Consider the following 16783-nt stretch of genomic DNA (forward strand, 5'->3'; position numbering starts at 1 on the left):
TTGCGTTTGAGTTTAAAAACCCATTTTGTGCCAATGGCCTTCTTGCCAGGTGGTAAATCCACAAGATCCCATGTAGAGTTAGTGGCAATAGAGTCTAACTCATCGTGCATGGCCTGCATCCTGCATCCAATGTACATCTTGCTAAGCTTCATCCAAGGAAGTAGGCTCATCATCATCCAATAGTGAGCTCATAAACACATGCTCATCACAATCATCTACTTCCGTAAAATCAATCAAATGTGCCCCCTGCATCATTTGCTGCATTTCTGGCAGCCCTTCTAGTGCGTTGAGGTATAGGAGCATCCATTTTATTCTCGTAGAGAGTCTGTAACAGCCATCTTGGGATTGTTTTGGCTGCATTTACAGTAGCCCTTTCATGCTGTACTACTTCTTCCACTGCATGTGGTGGCAAACCATCACTGATACCCTGCTGTTTGGGAGCATATGGTGCAGCAACAATAGCTTGTTGTATTAAGTCTGTCCTGCCATTTACAACAGGCACAGACTCCAAAGTAAGTGGTAAAAGACCCTCAAAGACATCACCAATGTCATGGATGGCTGGCATTTGAAACTAATCATGTGAAAATGGAGCATTTTCAGCAAATAGGACATCCCTACTGACAAAGACTTTCTTCGTGCATGGGTCATACAAGCGATAGCCCTTGCTCTCCGAATTGTAGCCAATAAATATGCATTTTATAGCCTTGTCATCAAGCTTCCCACGAAGCTCTTTCAGAACATGTGCATAGGCTATGCAACCAAACACCTGAAAGTAGTCTACTTTGGGTTTCTTGCCATGCCAAGCTTCGAACGGTGTGATCGTCTTCAGTGCCTTAGTGGGTGCATGATTCAACACATGATTTGCACACTGAAGGCCTTCTAGCCAAAATTTATGAGGTAGCCCCTTGCTTTTTAGCATACAACAAGTCATCTCCATAAGAGTCCGATTCTTCCTTTCAGCAACACCATATTGCTGAGGAGTCATTCTAACAATGGCTTGATGCGTAATGCCATGATCAAGCAAATATGTCTCAAAAGCACGAGACATGTACTCCCCCCCTCTATCTTTGCGAAGTGTCTACACTTTTAAGTCAGTTTCAGCTTCAAGCTTTGCAACAAGATGTTTGAAATGCATGAACACATCGGATTTTGCCTTCAGCCCATACACCCATGTATACCGAGAGTAGTCATCAATAAATGTAACAAAGTACTGATGACCAAGTGCACGTGTCCTCATGGGACCACAAACCTCATCGGATAGCACACATCACTGCACCATCCTTTTTGAAGGCAAACCTATGCATCTTGCCCAAAATACATCCCTCACATGCATGAGGAGGTGGGGTCTCCACTGGAGGCAATGCATCTACAATATGACACCTCTAAAGGGTCATCAAACTCCCAAAGCTCATGTGTCCATAGCGGGCATGCCATAGCTCCGCATTTTGCATAGCGGGCGAAAGCATAGTGACTGCTAAAGCATCATGAGACTATCTGTCATATGTATCCAACAAAAGTAGACCCTTATGCAGGGTGCCGGACAGCCTAAGTGCATAATCCATCTCTCTGTCTCTAACAATGCATTTGTCATCCTCAAAGATGACCTGAAAGCCATGTTTATTAAAAGCAGAGATAGACAACAAGTTCTTTGTAATGCCAGCAGGTACAAACAAGACATCTAGAAGCATGAAATCACAACCATCTGCAGCAGTAATAGTGACTATCCCAATGCCACATAAATCATAACTGCTGCTGTTCGCACATGTAACACGCTTCCCAGCAAGGGCTGAATGCAAAGAGGTAAACAAACACTTCCTGGAAGTGATGTGCTTTGATGCCCCACTATCAAAATACCATGTTTGCTGCATTTCAGCAGCATTAAATGCTGAATCAGCCACCATTGAAGAATCATAATTGCATGTGAGAAATGCATAGTCCTCCTCTACAAAGTTGGCTGAAGTATCATCATCAGTAGATTTGCTGGGCTGATGTTTCTTGGACAGCCAAGCCGGAGTTTATTTTCTTCTCTTTGGCCAATCTCTTTCTGCATTCATCGATATAGTGACCGGGCTTCTTGCAATAATGGCCTCTCCCCTTCTTTTTAGTCTTTTCTGTGTCTTGGACAACCTTATTTGATGGCTGTCTGGCATCACCCTTTTGCTAATTTTTTACATTTTGCTTGACCTTTCCTTTGCCTTTGAACTTGGAAAGCATAGCCACATCACCTGAACGCAATGCCACATTCTTCCGAGTCTATTCCTCTTGCAGCAAGAGGCCTTCCAACTCCACAAATGTAAGGGGCTGCTGCCCCCCCCCCCTCAAAGACAACATCAAATAGGTGTGGAAACCAAGATATGACTCTGGAAAAGAGTTCAGTGTGATGTTTACCAATTCAGCATCCTGAATAACCTCATCAACATTGAGTAGCTGCTCACGCAAATCTTGTATGTGAGTAAGGTGCTCTGTCATGCTATCACCTTCATCCATGGTCACATTGGCCAACTCTCTACAAACATAGGATATCCTAGCCTCATTGCGTGCTGCAAACATACGCTCAAGTGCATCCCATGCTGATTTTGAGGTCTTACAAGATCGAATGTGCGGAATAATTGCCCTTTTCACTAACAAGGCAATCAAAGAAAGTGCCTGTGCATCTTTTGAGTCCCATTTCCTCTGATCCTCGGTAGGAGGGAGAGGAGGGGCAGCAATTCACATACTCATTCACATCCATTCTTCACATACACATTCACTCACATCTCATATCATTCATTTACATTCTGATTCACATGACATCACATCTCATCCATTCATTCACATTTATCTAATTCACATCACATCTCATCACATCTATTCACCTCATATCTCATCACCTCTATTCACCTCTATTCACATCACATCCATCCATCCATTCATTCCGATCTATCTGATTCACATCACATCTCATTACATCTATTCTCCTCACATTCTCATCATCTCTATTCACATCACATCACATCTATCCATTCCTTCATTCCCATCTATCTGATTCACATCACATCTCATTACATCTATTCACCTCACATCTCATCATCTCTATTCACATCACATCCATCGATTCATTTCCATCTATCTGATTCACATCACATCTCACATCTATTCACCTCACATTCTCATCACCTCTATTCACATCACATTCATCCATTCATTCACATCTATCTAATTCACATCACACCCATCCATCCATTCATTCACATCTATCTAATTCACATCACATCCATCCATCCAATCATCATCTATCTGATTCACATCTTATCTCATCACATCTATTCACCTCATATTCTCATTACTTCTATTCACAGAATTTAAACATAGAATTTAAGAGGATTCTAATTTTTTATATAAAGATTCTTTACACATCTATTTATGCATAATTTAATTTTAAGAAAAATAACACTTTTGAAATAAAATTAAATCCTTTATGCATCTTTCTATGCATAAATTCAATTTTAAAGAGAATGACACTTTTGAAATAAAAATAAATCTTTTATGCACCTTCCTGTGCATAAATTCAATTTTAAAGAGAATGACACTTTTGAAATAAAAATAAATCTTTTATGCACCTTCCTGTGCATAAATTCAATTTTAAAGAGAATGACACTTTTGAAATAAAAATATATCTTTTAGAATGCACAAATGGAGAGAATTACTCTTTTAGAATAACCTAATGATAAACTTTAGTTCCACAAAATTTAAGAAAATTTTGCCATAACCTCCTTTGTATGGTTGACCATTTTTCAATTTTATCATTCAATTTATGACTTGAACTAATCCAATTTGAATTCTAATATCTCTAATCTACTCCATTTTCTAAAAATCAAGAGAGTAAATAATGAAAAGAGTTTAATCAATCTTTTAATTAAACTTTCTAGGATTGAGAAGGGCTGAATTGTAAAGAAGAGAAGGGGGTGGCCTTTCCATCAAGGCATAGCATCAGATTTTAATTCAACAGTTACAAAGCATAAAATTTAAGAAAACCATAGATTTAAAAATTCACAATAAGTAAGAATTAAGCTTACATGGAGCTTGTAAGCTTTTCTTTGGCTTGAGGGATTGAGGGTTCTACTCTTGTTTGCAGCAAGAGTGGCCACCAAATTCACTTGGAGAGGATTAGACCAAAAAACAATTGAATTATCAAGAAATTCAATGTTTAATGGCTCAGGACAGAAGCAGAGTAACAGTGCATAAACACCATTAAGCTTTTACAAAGGGGGAGACTTCTATTTATAGGAAAAAGTGAGCCTCTAACCAAGCAAACTGATTCTAGAATTTTTGAGATCAGTTTGGTCACTTTTTGACCATTTTTAGGTCAGTTTAGCTTACTTTTTGGATCTAGTTGAAACAGGGGAGAGGAGAGATGAAAATATCTCATTATTTGTGAGTTTAAAACTCATCCACACATGTAAAATAGGCAACTCCTTCATGAGGGAAATTCCCCATACTGAGGTGTCAAAAATGCATCGTTTCCTCTAAATATCTCTTCTTTTTTAACTAATAAACCTTATCCTTAGTCAACTCTTCATCTTATGTGAGCATTTACTCATTTTCGGGGGATTTTCTTTTATTCTTCAATTTATCTCCTCCCTACATTTGGATTAATCTTATTGGTCCATAGGAACCTTAATTCAAAATTTTAAAAAAATCTGGACCCTAAGGATAAGGTTCTTTTTACCTATTTTTAATTAATTCCAATTGCACATTGGAAAGTTCTTTTTGAATTTCTGTTTCAGGGAAAATCATTTTAAACACTGGGAGGATTTTTATATCCAAAAATATCTCAATTTTGAATTATCTCCTCTCTCTAGATATTTTCTCTCTCTAGGCCAAAACAAGGTAAAACATGATCTTTCTTTTATTTCAGAGAGGGGAATAATTATAAGATCAAAAGAAGAGGTTCTTACACCTGTACACCTCAATGTTGGAATTAGGGTTGCAGGAAAGCACACAAAGCTTGGAGAAGAACAAGCAAGAATGCACACAACACACAATGTATTAGATTGTGTCAATGTACAAAAGATAAGTTAGCCCTAGAAGGATGGGCATATATACAAGGCGGGGGAAAAAACCTCCTAAAGAGGGAAAAAGTGCCCTGGCGGTCCTAAGTGTGTTCACACACATCACTGCCTATATATATATGGCAACAAATCCCCCTTGGGAGTGATGGTGTGAACGAGAGCTGGCACTCATATATAGGGGAGTGCCATGCCCGAAGTAGATCAGTCCACAAAGGGGAGCAAGCCCAAAGCTTTGCAGAAAGCTTCGAACTTCTCACGAGGAAGCGCCTTTATGAAAAGATCGGCGAGGTTGTCCTATGTTGGCACATAGGCCAAGCTGATCTCTCCTGCTGAGAGTCTCTCCCTGACATAGTGATAATGCACCTCAATGTGCTTTGTGCGAGCATGAAAAACTGGGTTTCTCGCAACTGCCAATGCACTCTGACTGTCAGTGAAGATAGAGGTGGCAGACTCCTGTCCAACACCCAAGTCAGCCATAAGCCGTCTGAGCCACACACACTCAACCGTAGCTGTGAAAGCTACCCTGTACTCAGCTTCACAACTAGAAGTGGCCACAGTAGGTTGCTTCTTGCTCAACCAAGATATGCATGAGCTACCAAGCATGAAACAAAAACCACTTGTGGACACTTTTGTGTCATAGCAACCAGCCCAATCTGAGTCCGAAAAAGCATGTAAATCTGGCGGCAACGATCCCCCTTGGGATAAAACAACCCAAGATGTATGGTGCCACTCAAGTAGCGAAAGATGCATTTAACTACCTTCCAATGCTGAGACCTTGGGCTATGCATAAACCTGCTCACCTATGAGACTGCAAAAACTGAATGTCCGGCCTCGTAATGCATACGTAAATGAGGCAACCAACAGCTGTCTGATAGAGTGTGACATCAAAGTGATCTCCAGCATCATGAAGACTCAACTTCAAACCTGTCTCCATTGGAGTAGCAATAGGCTTGCAGTCTTCAAGGCCAAATCTCCGCAACAATGTCTCAATATACTTTGTCTGACACAAAGCAATACCTCCATCACAATGCTTAAATTGTATCCCCAAATAATGATGCAAATGCCCCAAATCTGACATTTCAAAAGAGGCATTGCCTTAAAATCAACAATATGACTTTCATTTGGTCCTGTGAGCAGCATGTCATCGACATAGAGAGCAATGATTAGATGTACATCATCCACACATTTAACATATAAAGTGCTTTCTGTTGGACTATTCTGAAAACCATGTGTAGTCAAATATGCATGTATCTTTTCATACCAAGCTCGTGGAGCTTGCTTTAAACCATATAAAGCCTTTTTCAACCTGCACACTTTGTTTTCCTGCCCTTTTTGAACAAAACCACGAGGCTGCGATACATACACCTCCTCATACAAATCTCCATTCAAGAACGCAGTCTTTATATCCAACTGATGTACATTCCAACCATTATGAGCTGTCAATGCACAAATGCTATGAATGGTAGTCATACAATAAGTGGGAGCAAAGGTCTCATCAAAATCAATGCCCTTTTCTTGAGCATAACCCTTTGCAACAACAAGTCTAGCCTTATAGCGATCAACACTGCCATCTAGCTTTCGTTTCAATTAAAAACCCACTTACATCCAATGGCCTTTTTACCAATAGGCAAATCACACAAAGACCATGTACCATTCTTGATTATAGCATCATATTCACTTGCATTACAGCCAACCAATTTTTTTATTTTTGTGCCTCATCAAATGAAAGAGGTTCTTCCTCTTCACACATACTAGACACAGCCAAAGCATAACAATCTGATGCATAAGAGGCATGCTGAAAACCTGAATGAGTACAACTAGATATAGGTGCATCAATTTTACTATCACGCAAGGTTTGCACCAGACATTTAGACATACCTCTAGCCTGCTCATTTTCAGCCCTATCCTCAGAAATTACATCCTGTAAATCTGCATCAAAAATAGGCTGATCTATGATGTCGTTTGAAATCTGCATAGGCTGAATATTTACCTCATTAGGACTTACATTTGAATTCCCACCTGTAAACAGAGGCAACAATGTATCAAATACATCCCGTGAGCTCACACCTGTCTCTTTGGTACATGATAACAAAGGCTGCACAGCATCTTCCACAAAAACAACATCTCGACTAATCAAGATACGCTTTGACTGTGGATGATACAATCTGTAACCCTTGCTCTTAGCACTGTAACCAACAAAAATGCATTTTACAGCCTTATCATCCAATTTTCTGCGTTGTTGCACAGGCACTAAAGCATAGGCCAAGCAACCAAAGACACACAAGTGACCAATAGAAGGCTTCCTGCCATGCCAAGCTTCGTATGGAGTAATAGACTGCAAGGCCTTAGTGGGACACCTGTTGAGTACATATGCAGCACACATGACAGCCTCAAGCCAAAATGCATGTGGCAAAGCTTGGCTCTTGACCATACATCGTGCCATCTCCATAAGTGACCTGTTTTTCCTCTCAGCAACACCATTTTGCTGAGGGGTATATGGCACTGTACATTGGTGTTTTATCCCACGACTAGCCAGAAATGCATCAAACTCTTTAGACAAGTACTCCCCCCCTCGATCAGAACGGAGGGTGCCCACAGTACAATTGGATACATTTTCAACCATAAGAAAAAAGTGTTTGAAGCACAAAAACACTTCGGACTTTGCCTTTAGTGGATATACCCATGCATGCCTTAAGTAATCATCAATGAAAGTCACGAAGTACAAGTGTTTACCAAATGATGGAGTTTGCATAGTCCCACATACATCACTATGTACAAGTTGCAATTTGCGAGTGGCCCGCACAGAACCATCCTTTGGAAACGCAAAATGCTGCATTTTGCCCAAAATACAGCCTTCACAAACATGTTTCAATGGTGCCTCAAGAGGGGGCAATGAAGCAACCATATCAAATTTCTGCAAACGCAGCAAACTAGCAAAGTTTAGATGACCAAAACGAGCATGCCATAGTTTTGCATCTGAAACTGCCTTTTCATCAGAAACTGCATTTGCTGAATCTTCCACACACTTGTCATAAGAATTGAGCCTATACAGCCCACGAAACAAGGTGCCAGATGCAATAATCGTGTCACCAAAAGTCAAATCATGAACAGTACATCTGTCATCCACAAATTTGACTATAAATCCAAGTCTAGCAAGCGCAAAGACAGACAATGGATTCTTCTTTATCCCTGGCACATACAAAGCATCTGAAAGTGTGAAAGCGCTGCCATTTGTAGCAGTAAGCATAATTTTACCAACGCCCTTCACTGGGTAAGAAGCATTATTGGCACATGTGACAGTATTCCCATTAGAGACAGCCTCAAGAGACACGTGAACATATCACGATGCGAGGTAATGTGCTTTGTAGCACCACTGTCAAAATACCATACATTAGAGTCAACAGAAATTGCCAAACATGCATCATGTACAGATGGGTCATACTGGCAATACACGCTAAACGCCCATTCTGTATCCTGCACAACATTTGCAGAATCTGCATTTGTAGAAGCATCCGCTATTGTGGCTGCATTTGACTCTTTCTTCTTTGCCTCTTTAGCCTTTAGCTTAGGGCAATTCTTAATGACATGATCATTTGCCTTACAATAGTTGCACCTGGTCTTTTTCTTACCTTTATCAAGAGCCTTCTCAGACTTATTGTTGCTACCTATGGAAGGAGAAGAAGTTGCAGACCTATTAATAGGGGAAGAAACAGTGGAAGGGGCTGCCTTACCACTTCTTCTTCTCTGCTGCTGCTGGGCAGCAATAAATGCTTGATCAACTGCACGTTGCCTGGCCCTATTTTGCCTAGACTGCGCTTCTTGCAAGAGCTTGTTGACTAAAGTATCATACTTGACAGCATCAGGTTTGTCCTCATTAAGAAGTCTCCACGTGGAAGCAAAAGTCTGATATGTCTCAGGTAAAGCATCAAGAACAGTCTGCACAAGAGAATGATCAGGAATAATCTCACCTGCAGAAATCAACTGTTCTTTGAGATCTTTAATCTCAGCAAGAAAAACATTCATGTCATCATCTTCTTGCATAATCTTCAATTCTAGCTGTTTACGCAAGTAAGCGATTTTTGCCTCGTTATGACCTGCATACAAACCAGCTAGAATATCCCAAGCCTGTTTTGCTGTTTTAGCTGAACGAATATGTGGGGTGATGTTACATTTGACAGAAAGTGCAATCAAGGCATGAGCCTGCGCATCTTTACCATCCCAACAAGCTTGCTCAGCAGTGGGTAAAACAGCAGCAATAATAGAGCTGCTAGAACCTGCAACATCCTCAACAGATCCTACATCCACAGAACCTGGACGTACATCCATACCTTGCATAATGTTCCACACTCCTTTTGCAACCAAAACATGCTACATCATGTATGCCCAAAGTGGGTAGTTGCCGTCTCCATCCAGTTTGTCTTCAGCAGACAACATGCGAAATACATCATTGCTGTTATCAGCCATGGCCACTGACTGAAACTGATGCAAAAGCTGCCTGTAATGTAGCAAAGACTGAACAGAAAACAACTCGTGCTATGTAGCACGGTCCATAATAGAATACGTATGCCTATTTTGCAGAAAACTGCACTATCGAAATTTCTGCAGAAAATGACGAAAACACCTGTGCAGAACTTGCACTGCAAAAACGGAGCTCGAAACGACCTCAGATGCGATTTCTGAGAACGCAAAGCCGTACGGGCTTATTTACAGAGTATAGGGACCTGCAAGCGCTCGTGAAAGCTCACCTCAATCGGAGAACGTGAGTCGGAGGGTGCTGGCGGTGTAGCCCTGGGAGCCGATGCCTGCTCTGATACTAATTGTTGGAATTAGGGTTGCAGGAAAGCACACAAAGCTTGGAGAAGAAGAAGCAAGAATGCATACAACACACAATGTATTAGATTGTGTCAATGTACAAAAGATAAGTTAGCCCTAGAAGGATGGGCGTATAAACAAGCCGGGGGGAAAAACCTCCTAAAGAGGGAAAAAGTGCCCCGGCGGTCCTAAGTGTGTTCACACACATCACTGCCTATATATATATGGCAACACTCAAAAGCTGGAGGGTGGAATATTACATCCTACCCCACTTAAAAAACACGAGATGTCGCAAAATTAGAGGATAACTCTTTTCCTTAAGATCCAACTGATTATGGGGTTCCTTATAGTCTAGTGAACCCAACACAATCTTGGAATAAAGATCCCTTATATGGAACTCATCATCAGATACCAATTCTCTCAGATCATATCATTCAAATCCTTATCACAATAATGGTCCATTAGACCGAAATTTCTATCTGAACAGTCCCCCATGGGAATTTTCAATTCTACAGATTTTTAATTTAACATCCCTTAACTTGATCCACTGGATCAAGTGTTAACAGCAGCAATCTGTCACCACAATCCACTAATCTCATAGCGATTTGCTGAAGTCATTAACTTCATTCCAGTTTTATGAACATCATCACAGGGACTCGTCCCATTCATCCTCATTGTGGTTTTGCTCAGCTTATTACATTTCAATCAAAACTCAAGAATCATCATTTTTCAATCAGAATCCAAATCAACTCATCAGTTCTTAACTAGAATTTAAAAATCATATTAACCACATTCGATTTCATCATCTGGATAGCATTTATGCTTATAATTTCAAGTCTTAGATTTACTCGTATATACTACCAGTAAAGAGCTGCAGTTATACCCTCGGTATATACGGGTAATCACAGTCCTTGGAACTATAAGGTAAATATCATCATGTCTAGGCCTCAAGCAAGTCAGGGATTCCATGCAATTATGGTACTTCCATCTGAAAGCCCAATTACTAATTTATGAATTTCAATATGAATAACAATTTGTATGAATTTTATCACACAATTACAACCTTTTACTGCTTCTTCATAAATTTTTGACATTTTTGGCTTCTCGGTTGACCCATATTAGCCAATTTGCTTTGATACCAGCTGTGAGATCCCTGAACCCACCGTGCAACGAATTCAGGGGTGCTAGCAGCGGAAGTAGCACTTCTTGCGCGGGGCAAGGTTCCACACTTGGGGCGTCTCCCACGGATATCCGGACAAGAGACTAATCCATCGGCTCTTCCAAAATCGAACCCGAAAAAACTTCCCTTGCCCGAAAAGCACGGACAATTCCTCCAAGATAAATTTTTCTCTAACGTAGTCAAAAGCCTTAACTAACTGAACTAATCTGACCAAACACCGTAGTATCAAAGTCAGATCAAGGAAAAGATTGCACTTGCATCATAGAGACCAATGCTTTTTTCCTCATTGAGAGGCACAGCCGTTAATTCTTTTCCATAGAATAATTTTTATCCGGGATTTACTTCATCTATCGTACCATAATAGAATTGAGTCTCATTTTAGGGATCCATCAGTCCTGTCTAACCCCATCCAGTCCCGTGGGTTAGCCGATCGCCCAACCACTGTAGTGATGGGATCCAATTAAGAATTTGGTTAGGTTTTGTCCCGAGTACCAGGGAAAAGAGTTCACAGGCCCCCTGGTCGGATGATATTCATGCAAAGTTAAAACTAGTCACACCACTTACACACCCAATATGAAATTGCCTTTTTAACAGAATCAACATCTTCTAAAAATAATCTTTTAATGAAACCATTGTGTCACTGATCATTATCCTCAAAATCTCCGGTTGAATCCTTATTTCCAATCATTCCTTCATCGGTGTACCTATGGCATCATTGGCAACCAGAACGCTCACCACCTACCCACTCAGGGGCCTTTTCGATAGTTCCTAGCTCATAGTAACCGGCAATATATTCACATATCAAAAATGAAATCTCTGTTGAAGATTAGCAAGATCAACCAACGGATCCATATAAAAGAGGCATGGACTCATCCGTTGGAGGACCAGCAAAGTCAATCAACCAAATCCATGCCCAAATTCAGAAAACAACTCTTACTCCTTCCACGACGCACGTGTGGGTATCATCAGCGACCCAGAGCCCAAGCACCGTATGGTCAGCACCCTCTAGGATCCTTTGTAGGTGACCTAGCACTTCACTCATACACCGCTTCCTTAGTCCCTCATCCACCGTATCGAAAGCTCACCATTTTAATCGAACCGAGGCTGGTCAAGACCTCGGCGGACCTTGCTACGCGAGACGTCCTCCATTGACTCTCAGTCAGCTATTGCAACTTTATCAGATTAGGTCTCCACGACCTCATTCACTAACAAGATGGTCAAAATGCTTCTCTAGCATTCTTGACATAAAACAGTCATTTAAAAACAGTTCAAAAATATAGTTTCTATAACGAACTCTCGTCTTTCCACATTGCTCCACATCAAACCACATTAATTAATTCCACAACCATTTCATAAGTATTCATATTCTCATCCAATCACATCATTTTCATCTCATCACATCTTGTCTCAATTTATCCTCATCAAATGTCATCCACTCGCATCTACCCATATCCACATCTCATCACATCACATTCATTCACATCTCATCCATTCAGACCACATCACATTCACTCACATCTCATCCATTCAGACCACATCACATTCACTCACATCACATCTCATTCATTCACTCACATCTCATCTCATTCATTCACTCACATCACATCTCATCTCATTCATTCACTCACATCTCATCTCATTCACTCACATCATATCTCATTCATTCACATCTATCTCGATTCACATCCCATCCCATCACATCACATTCATAATTCAATTTTAAGAAAAATAACACTTTTGAAATAAAATTAAATCCTTTATGCATCTTCCTATGCATAGATTCAATTTTAATGAGAATAACTCTTTTGAAATAAAAATAAATCTTTTATGCATCTTCCTATGCATAAATTCAATTTTAATGAGAATGACACTTTCGAAATAAAAATAAATCTTTTATGTATCTTCCTATGCATAAATTCAATTTTAATGAGAATGACACTTTCGAAATAAAAATAAATCTTTTAGAATGCACAAACGGAGGGAATTACTCTTTTAGAATAACCTAATGAGATAAACTTTAGTTCCACAAAATTTAAGGAAAATTTACCATAACTTCCTTTGTATGGCTGACCATTTCTCAATTTTATCATTTAATTTATGACTTGAATTAATCCAATTTAAATTCTAATATCTCTAATCTACTCCATTTTCTAAAAATCAAGAGAGTAAACAATGAAAAGAGTTTAATCAATCTTTTAATTAAACTTTCTAGGATTGAGAAGGACTGAATTGTAAAGAAGAGAAGGGGGTGGCCTTTCCATCAAGGCATAGCATCAGATTTTCATTCAACATTTACAAAGCATAAAATTTGAGAAAACCATAGATTTAAAAATTCACAATAAGTAAGAATTAAGCTTACATGGAGCTTGTAAGCTTTCCTTTGGCTTGAGGGATTGAGGGTTCTACTCTTGTTTGCAGCAAGAGTGGCCACCAAATTCACTTGGAGAGGATTAGGCCAAAAAACAATTGAATTATCAAGAAATTCAATGTTTAATGGCTCAAGACAGAAGCAGAGGAACAGTGCATAAACACCATTAAGCTTTTACAAAGGGGGAGGCTTCTATTTATAGGAAAAAGTGAGCCTCTAATCAAGCAAACTGATTCTAGAATTTTCCAGATCTGTTTGGTCACTTTTTGACCATTTTTAGGTCAGTTTAGCTTACTTTTTGGATCATCCATCTCCTTGAGGACTCCCCTAGATCAACATTCTTTCCCATATTAGAAATGTGGAGTTTTTCTGAATATTTTGGAATTTCTCCTCAGATGGGAGCCTAGCCTATTCATACAATGAAGTATTTTGAAACATCATTTCTAGCAAGGCTTCCCGAGTAGTAAGTTCTGTATCCTTAACATTATTGGAGTTGAGAAGAAGGTACTTATCTACCCCCTCCGTATCTACAACATTATCATCCTCCTTGAGATTCTATGCAATGATTGCGAGGTAGTAGTCCTCCCTAAGGCTAAAGGCTACATGTAGATCCAATGTCCAAACATATTGGAGATCTCCAATTGGGAAAGACAAAAAAGCAAATGTAGGAATGCCATTATTATCTTTGAGCACTATTATATCCTCATGCAGCGGAATCAAAGTCTCCTCACAAAGATGATAAACATCAAGAGACTGAGCTAAATTCCTCTCCTTAGAAAAGACAAGAATATTTGCTCCTTGATGAAAGTCCTATTCCTCCTCCTTGTTAACAATCATAATATGGGATTGATCATGGTGATAGACATAGATTAAGCATAAAGATTAAGGTGGGTTATACCACACAAGAAACTCCATGAGAAAGAGACAAAGAGAGAGAGAGAGAGAGAGAGAGAGAGAGAGAGAGATTGCACACTCAAGACACAATTCTATTGCATATTACAAATGAACCATACAATGATATAGGCCTTCTAGCCTTATCCCACTTTACATGTCATCATCCATGTGACACTCTCTTTTCCACTGTTTTGGTCAACACTCACACACTATACAATATTACATGTGGCATTCTTATCTTGCCACAATATCTTGCACCTCTCTAGGGTGGTATATGAGCCATACACACTCTACAATCACTGTGAAAAATACCTTGTACTTAGCTTTCTAGCTCAAAGTGGCCACAGTTGGTTGGGATATGGCTTCCCTCTTTGGTTAGGATTACTCTAATGGATTAGGGTTTGCTCTCTTGTGTGTGTGCTCTCTCTTTATCACTAAGATAAAAGCAAAAGCCACTAGAAGACACTCGTGAACATGTCATAGCATCCAGCCTAATTGGAGTCACTGAAAGCATGTAGCTAAATATCATCTCCCTTAGCATACAATAGCCCAAGAGACTGAGTGCCCTATAAGTATCGGAATACTCACTTGACATCATGCCAATGCTTACTTCTAGGACTATGCCATATAAGTATCAAAATACTCGCTTGATATCTTACCAATGATTACTTCTGGGATTGTGCCCTATAAGTATCAAAATACTCATTTGACATCTTGCCAATGATTACTTCCGAGATTACATAAACCCTATTAAACCACTACCCACCAAAGACATCCACAATGTCAATACCGGCCACCTTACCATCTTTAACGATTTGGCCGAAGTTCGTTTTGCTGGAAATGTCGGTTGGAATGTGATGCTTCAACGATTTTGGCCAAATGTGCTGGAAATGTCAACGCACCACAGGATCTTAGGTGGAGAGCACTAATTGTGGATTAGGTGTTTGCACAAGCTAGAGTGGCCGAATGAGCCCTAGGAACTTATTTTTAACTTTGGCCGCCCAAGAGTGTAAACCCTAAAAGCCACATATAAGAGGCAAAATGTAACTCTCACCACTAAGTGAGTGCTCTTTTCCTCTCCTCCCATGTTTATCTCTTGTGTGTGTGTTGAGCTCTTTGTGCTCCATTGTGTGTGTGTGTGTGTGTGTGTGTGTGTGTGTGTGTGTGTTTGTGTGTGTGTGTGTGTGTGAGAGAGAGAGAGAGAGAGAGAGGGTTGAGCTTCCATTGGAGAGTGGCGATGATGGTGGCAACAAAGTGGAGCTTTCGGGTGCAACTGCACGGCAACATCGCTACCTATGAGAATCCTAACAACTAGTTTTCACGAGGCGAGTGACATACCCCGACCGTGCATTTGTGTGTTAGGCCATAGTAAACTAGTTTCTCAATTGAGCTATTTGTGCTCTTGAGTGTGGTTGGGCAAAGCCCCATGACATCAGTTTGTTTCCCTGCACTCTTTCTATGGTGCCAGGGCTTCCCAAACCCCAAACTGAATGTTTGGCCTCGCATCACATAGATAAATGAGGTTATACTCACCAAATTTCGCATTGTAACTAGATGGTAGAGTCTATGCCCTTTGCTTTTTGAGCTGTATTCCACAAAAATGCATTTTACCGCCTTATCATCTAGCTTATTACATTTTTGCTCAAGTACAAGAGCATAAGTAGGACAATAAAAAACACACAAATGAGCCACAGAGTGCTTCATGCCATTCTAAGCTTCATGCGGGGTAATTATCTACAAGGCCTTGGTGGGGCAGGCACATATAAACATGAGGCATATCCTAGCCTTTAACCATGTAATGTGCCATCTCCATGAGAGATATGTTCTTTCTCTTAGCCACACTATTTTGCTAAGGTGTGTAAGGCACTATGCCTTGATGTTTTATGCCTCTTTTTTCAACCATATATATATATAACTTCTATGACATATACTCCCCCCTCGATCTATATAAGAGGTGCCAACTTTATATGCATACACATTTCAACCATAGAAACAAAGTGTCTAAAGCATGTAAAAACCTCTACAAGTTTTCTTTCAATGGATACACCTATGTGTGCTTAGAGTAATCATCATCAAAAAGTCATGTGTTAAAACCTCCCCTTGGGAAAAAAATACATTACATAGTTTTTTTTTTCATAAACATCATGTGATTTAATTTCAAAGTATGAAAGAAGGATAATAAAGAATATAACGGAAATTTTCTAACCAAGAGTGGACATGAAAACTATGTTTATATAAAAATTATGGCTTCAAGCTATGTATTAGGCCACATACATTTCTTGATTGGGGATGGTACTATTGCTTTATCCAACTTATGTCTATTGAAATGTTGTGGTTGGAATTATGAGGGATGTGAAAGGTATATGAAAGGTTTATAAAACAAGTTGTGGTTGGGCATTTTGAGGCATGTGAAGGGGCTATGAAAGGTTTATAAAACACTAGTGACGAGACTCGTCTCCGACGGGCTGAGCTAAGCAC

The 16783-nt window shown here is 39.8% G+C and overlaps 1 protein-coding gene across 1 annotated transcript; it reads right to left on the reverse strand.

Annotated features, from left to right (window-relative positions):
• Positions 1–1490: 1490 nt before the first annotated feature.
• Positions 1491–2487, reverse strand: LOC147638227 (uncharacterized). The gene is made up of 2 exons (XM_086798756.1): positions 2389–2487; positions 1491–1862 (listed from the first exon to the last, which is right to left on the reverse strand). Exons 1-2 carry the CDS (start codon positions 2485–2487, stop codon positions 1491–1493), a joined length of 471 nt encoding a protein of 156 aa, XP_086654882.1.
• Positions 2488–16783: the final 14296 nt, after the last annotated feature.

Source organism: Cibotium barometz, chromosome 5, assembly GCF_041138505.1.
Source record: "Cibotium barometz isolate CiBa-2024 chromosome 5, ASM4113850v1, whole genome shotgun sequence".
Classification (NCBI taxonomy): domain Eukaryota; kingdom Viridiplantae; phylum Streptophyta; class Polypodiopsida; order Cyatheales; family Cibotiaceae; genus Cibotium; species Cibotium barometz.